The sequence below is a fragment of the Anneissia japonica genome, unplaced genomic scaffold, assembly GCF_011630105.1.
Source record: "Anneissia japonica isolate Jap-2015-1 unplaced genomic scaffold, ASM1163010v1 scaffold493_len2256704_cov171, whole genome shotgun sequence".
In the NCBI taxonomy this organism is placed as follows: Eukaryota; Metazoa; Echinodermata; class Crinoidea; order Comatulida; family Comatulidae; genus Anneissia; species Anneissia japonica.
Genome location: NW_022727062.1, coordinates 1,082,129 through 1,087,970, shown reverse-complemented (window position 1 = coordinate 1,087,970; position 5,842 = coordinate 1,082,129). Strand labels below are relative to the sequence as shown.

Sequence of the window (5,842 nt, the reverse complement as noted above, 5' to 3'; positions counted from 1 at the left end):
GAAAAAAATGTGGGTCTCCGTTTTCAGGTCTTTGGTCTTCCTTTTGTATAGACACCCCCACGAAATACGCGTACCGCTCGGCCAGGCCTTACTTTTGTTTGAGGGCAACAGCGCCAAGACGCGCTCTGCGGCCGGCAGTGGACGTACAAACTTGGCTGCCGCTTTGGAACTCATTAAATTGACTCAAATTCAGGCAATAATGTGCTAAAAAGATAAATACTATATATCTAGTATAAAATGATTTTAAAAATATTATTTTCATTACGATTGAGAGAAAAAAAAATATGTGTCTTCTTTTTTCGGTCTTCGTTTTGTAGACACTCATATAGGGTGTCTATAAAACGAAGACCTTTCATAATTTCACAAACTAAGTTCAAATAACCTCGTAATTGTGATTTTGTGACAGCCAGGTGTATTATCATCAAAACAAACGAGAAAAAATAGGGGTCTTCGTTTTTGGGTGTTCGGTCTTCGTTTTATAGACACCCATGTAGGGTGTCTATAAAACGAAGACCCTTGAATATTTCACAAACAGACGCCCAACAAATTTCGTAATTTTGATTTTGTGACAGCAAAATCATCAAAATAATATAGAAAAAATAGGGGTCTTCGTTTTTGGGTCTTCGGTCTTCGGTCTTCGTTTTATAGACACCCGCAGAGTCGTTCAGGTTGGAGAGGGAGAGTAAGGCCAAGAACAAACTGGATGAGAATTCAATCTCGCGGAACTACTATAATATCCTAACATGGATTTACATCAGGATCGTAAACGTAAAAATAAAAAAATAACACAAAAAAAACTGCATCCTTACTATTGTTCCCAAATGACTTGGGTCGTTTAATAACCGATAGTCACAAGTCATCAATCAGCAATATATATTATCAGAAGTGAAAACAAAGATTATTGTCTAAGTGTGTTACTATTAAATTGCTATAATAAACCAGGTCATGAATATGAAATTTAAAATTAGACCTCCAATCCCAAAATAGAAATCAAAAACAGCGCAATAATCTTGCAAAGCCGTGGTGTGTTTGATGGCTGCTTCTGCGGTATCTTGTTCTGGTAGATTTTCCACTGCTTCGTGTTTACCGCCGGGTTCGTTCGTATTTGCTTTGCGGTACTTGAATACATATACGCATGCTTTGTAAATATTCCCTTGCATATATATGTTGTTAACCAAAATTTCCACAAACACTGATATGATTCCAATACAGATCACTGAAGTGAAGTACTTTCCTGAAATAGTGAATAATATTACTGTTTAAAAATATGTAGGCCTATATTATACGTGAAGAGATAAACTCTAAATCGTTTTGAGGCAATTTTTTATACATTATACACATTATAAAAAAAGGAATCTGTGAGTGCGAAAAAATTGTTCCAACCAGGATTCGATCCCGGAACTTTCTGATGTCTATGCAGATGGCTTAATGAACTGGGATTGAAGCTTTCGTAGGAATTTGTGGTCCGATTGGAGACAATTCATCTCGAACTCTACGCGCTACGGTCATGCATAAATACAACAGTGGTATTTGACGCACACAATTTATGCAGAGATTAATGCGATACGCCATCTTAAGCATCTTAAACAAGACGATATCTCCAAAGAGATTATTTATTAGGCTATAAGAAATGTAACACGTGAAGAAATAAGCTCTAAATCATCTTGCTGTAATCATACTTTTCAAGGCCATTAAAGTTATCTTTAGACTATCATTTCCGTAGATTGATCATCATGTAGCATAGTAATGATATTTTTTTTATCTTACAATTTTTAGAAAATAGCAATGAAATATTAATAAATATTAAAAGGAAATAATTACCGACAATAGAGGGTTCATTTCCAACAGGCGGCAAGGAAAATGCAATAATTTCTTGGAAAACGATCATTCCTAGCACAGCTGTGATTCCGTACGATAGCTTCTCACCACTCTCGACAGGAATGAAGAACATCAAAGAGATGAGAACGGAACAGAAGAAGTAAGGGATCAAAATAAACAGTAACTGAAACTCGTGGTGTCGCATGAGATGAAAGGAAAAGACGGCGTAAACAAACGGGTTAAACCCTGACTTGTATTCCTCCACTTCCCGACTTACATCCACACTAATTAGCTCCCACACTCCGTTGTCATCAAACTGTTCCTCCTGATCCAGAGATCGTAGATTCGGATAAACGTCTAGTTCGAACATATTGTGAACCCAAGAAGAAAATCGCAGTTTGCAAGTTTGATAGTCGTATGGAAATAACTTGATTTTGATGTGACAGGAACTCCGAAATATAGAATACGCTGCGTATGTTGCACTTCCGTCTGAACATATCGTTACTGGTGTATTTGGTAGGAACTGATTGAATTCTTCGTCAATGCTAGTAAATAAAGTTTAAATTACTTAAAAATGTAGTCAAACTTATGTTATGTGAAATAGGCTAAATCCTGTAAATAAAGATTTAAGGAATCAGCATTTCTGGTTAATAACATTATTAATATTATGTTTCATACATTTGCCAATTATTATGTGCCAATTAGTCATGATTGTACACTTCCGTAATCGTTTCTGTATTAAATCAGCATAATTTGTTTTTGAACTAATGTAGAGTACCTATTTTATTAGTTTAAACCAGAGTGCAATTTAGCTCAGTCGGATGAACTGTGGCGATCTCAGATCCTCGGTTTAATTCCCACCGCTTCTATCCTTGTTTTGTAGATGGGGGGGGGGGGGGGGCTAAGTGTTAGTTTCAGCGTAGTGCATCGCCTTTTGGAGACGTTTATGCCGTGTTTTTCCCCGGGTGTCCCGAAAGCTCAGACCACGAAAGCTAAGACCTAAGACCATGAGATATCAGACTCACTAGAAATATCAGACCCCGCAAATTAAGACCATCAACTAAGTATGTCAGGATTTCCAGATAATAATACCTTTATTCGAAAGCTAACATCAATATATAGAAGTGACTAATCATGAAATAAACACCAGTTAGTATTATCGATACCAGCCATGGAGTTAATTATTTTGATAATAATTAACTCCATGTACCACCTAGGCCCCTATTTGCGACGTTTACTGGAGAAAACAAATACAGTACAAACAAACCGTTGTTAGAGTACAGGCTACTCCACGGAACCGGTTTCGATATAGAGTCATTCCATATGAATCCAACACACTTTTTTGCCCGACCCCCTTGAAATCGCCCAATATTTTGCATGTTGGGGGTTCTACCTGAGATAACCCAACAGTGAAATGTTTGGCTCCGCGCCAGCATTTTCTGCTGAGTAAATCAGCAGTGAAACCTTGGTCCCAGAAAAATGGTCACGGGGCCCCTGAATTTCACTATACTATGGTGCCAATTTTTATAGAATCTATTAGCAGATTTCCTGGAAACTCAGTGAAACTATCAATACCTAGGCACAAAATGTAGTCTAGAGCTAACATATTTCATTTGCCCACAATGAAACTTTAGGGGCATCATGTGGGCCAAGTGTCCTAACTGAGGTGTGAATTTTCCAAAAATCGAGATATATACATTTGTGATACTTTGGGTCAAAGGTCAAGTTCAAGTGACATGACCTATATAATTCTCACTGGTCCGGACATTATCGCGTTGCATATCATTGGAAAGAGAATCTTCTCCTCTATCCAACGGTACCAGAATTGTTTAGTTTCAAGAGAGATATCAGCAGTTGTCTATCAGAAGGTGAGTTTTTTAGCCAAATCTCATGAAAATTTCAAATTGCTCTACTCATCAGAAAATGCTGGAGCGGAGCCAAACATTTCACTGTGGGGTTATCTCAGGTAGAACCCCCAACATGCAAAATATTGGGCGATTTGAAGGGGGTCGGGCAAAAAAGTGTGTTGGATTCATATGGAATTGACTCTATAGCGGTTTCTAATGCACATCGTGCGAATATCTGATATATACTGTATTATGATTCTCGATCGTTCTCGATAATAATAATAATAATAATAATAATAATAATAATAATAATAATAATAATAATAATAATAATGATGATGATGAGATAATGATGATAATAATAATAGGTCGATTTATAAGGTGCAAATAAACAAGGTCTTTAAGCGCCATGTCCAAGTCCTCTGGGGCGGATCCAGAGATTTTCTGACAGGTGGCGGGGGCACAATTATGAGGTTCTCGCCGCCACGTCCACCTTAGCTCCAACATGGTTGGTGTAAATAAGTGGGAAATAATCGAGCTATCCTTTCATTCCACTGCTGGATCGCCATTGAACTCCTGGGTACAATAAAGTGTCAAAGAGGTGCCACAAAGGATGGTGGGACCAGCGGGGTTTGCTTTGTGAGGCAGGGGCGGATCGTGGGGAACGTGTCCCCCATTTTGCTACTCTAAATTTATGGTTATGGTTATGGTTCGGGAGAACCTCCCTTTTCTAGCAAACCCCCCTCTTTTCTGGCGAACCTCCCCTCCTCAAATTTCCCAAATAAGTCCTCCAACCCCACGAATGCACTGCAGACCCACCCAGACAAAGACCTTTTAAAACGTATCTGCTTTTATAGCCTTATTTAGACCCATAAAGCACAAAAATCCCTTGCTTTGGGGGTTTCGCCGACCCCACCGGGGCTTCGACCGTGGAGCTCACGCCCAGAAAACTCTCTCCCCCCCCCACCCCATTGGAAGAACCTGGCTACGGGCCTGTTGTGTCCCCACGTTTGAAAAATTCTGGATCCGCCCCTGGGAGGAAAGCGGTATCTCCCATTGGTAGGAACTTTTTCTGTATAAGCCTATACTACAATCTCCTCTTTGTCCATAGAAGTACAGCATTCAACAGCATATAGAAATTGCTGTAGAATAAATTTCATAAATGTAACCCAATTAGAAAAAATATAAATACAGTATACACTGAAACGTCCATTCGTTACCTTTGATATAATTTCATCGATGTCATTTGGTGGGGAATTAAAAGGTAATTAAGGGAATTCTAAATTTTAATCTCTGGATCAGTATTTTTATAAAATCATAGAACATAGGTTATTAACAATGCTTTCGGGATCAACATGTACAGTAATACAGGTGGTGTCTGCCTCCTGGTTGTGTTGTCCCCGCACATTTTTCTCACGCTAGGCCTACTCTGAGTGACATCAGGACAGGGTTGAAAATATTTCTACCGGCGGGTAAGAAAGGAAGCGACAATCAAGGCGGGGAAGGTTGAAAGAATGAGTAAACGCAGGGAGAAGAAGGAGTTTTAAACTGAAGTCTGACAAACAAATAAATTGTCTTTTTCTGACTGTCCAGTTTTGGGTGCTATTGACTGATTCTTACCAAAGAAAATGACAGAAAAACTAAATAGAATTATTAAACACTTTGGTTACTGGATCGATTATTAAGAAGCTTTAAACATGATTATTTAGAATGCGCTAGAACGGAATCACTCATGCGTGACCGCAATAACTCACTCATGCGTGACCGTCCTACCTGGCGTCCTACTAGTCCAGTCCGAAATGTAGCAATATCAGAGGTTGCATTTTTTTTTGCTATATTTTTTAAAAATTGGATATGATGTAGAATAGACATTGATATATCAAAAAGGTATGTGCAAATTTTTTTTTTCATACGTAAGGGCGGTTGCCAGTAGTTTCAAAATGGCCGCCATTTTTTCCTAAAATTGTCACTAATATTGTAAGTTTATGTTATTGAAATGCAGCATTCAATTGGAAATTCACTCATAACAATGACAACAACAGTTACCTAAATATATTTTTCTCTGAACGAAGAAAGTATCTGCTAAAATGCCTCAATTTTACGATGGAAAAGCTTCAAAACTCTGCCAAACAATCAAGGTGTAAATAAGCAGCCACCAACTGCAGGAGCCTTATATC

At 38.4% G+C, this 5,842-nt stretch overlaps 1 protein-coding gene across 2 annotated transcripts in view; it reads right to left on the bottom strand.

The window, feature by feature from the left end:
* Positions 1 to 805: 805 nt before the first annotated feature.
* The window catches only part of LOC117113453 (neuronal acetylcholine receptor subunit alpha-10-like), an 8,991-nt gene continuing 3,954 nt past the window's right edge, over positions 806 to 5,842 (bottom strand). For both annotated transcript variants that reach the window (XM_033256788.1, XM_033256789.1), the window contains exons 2-3: positions 1,822 to 2,363; positions 806 to 1,234 (exon numbers count right to left, since the gene is read on the bottom strand). In XM_033256788.1, the coding sequence (XP_033112679.1) occupies positions 921 to 1,234; positions 1,822 to 2,363 (856 nt within the window). In that variant the 3' untranslated portion in view covers positions 806 to 920. The remainder of the gene's footprint in view (positions 1,235 to 1,821; positions 2,364 to 5,842) is intronic.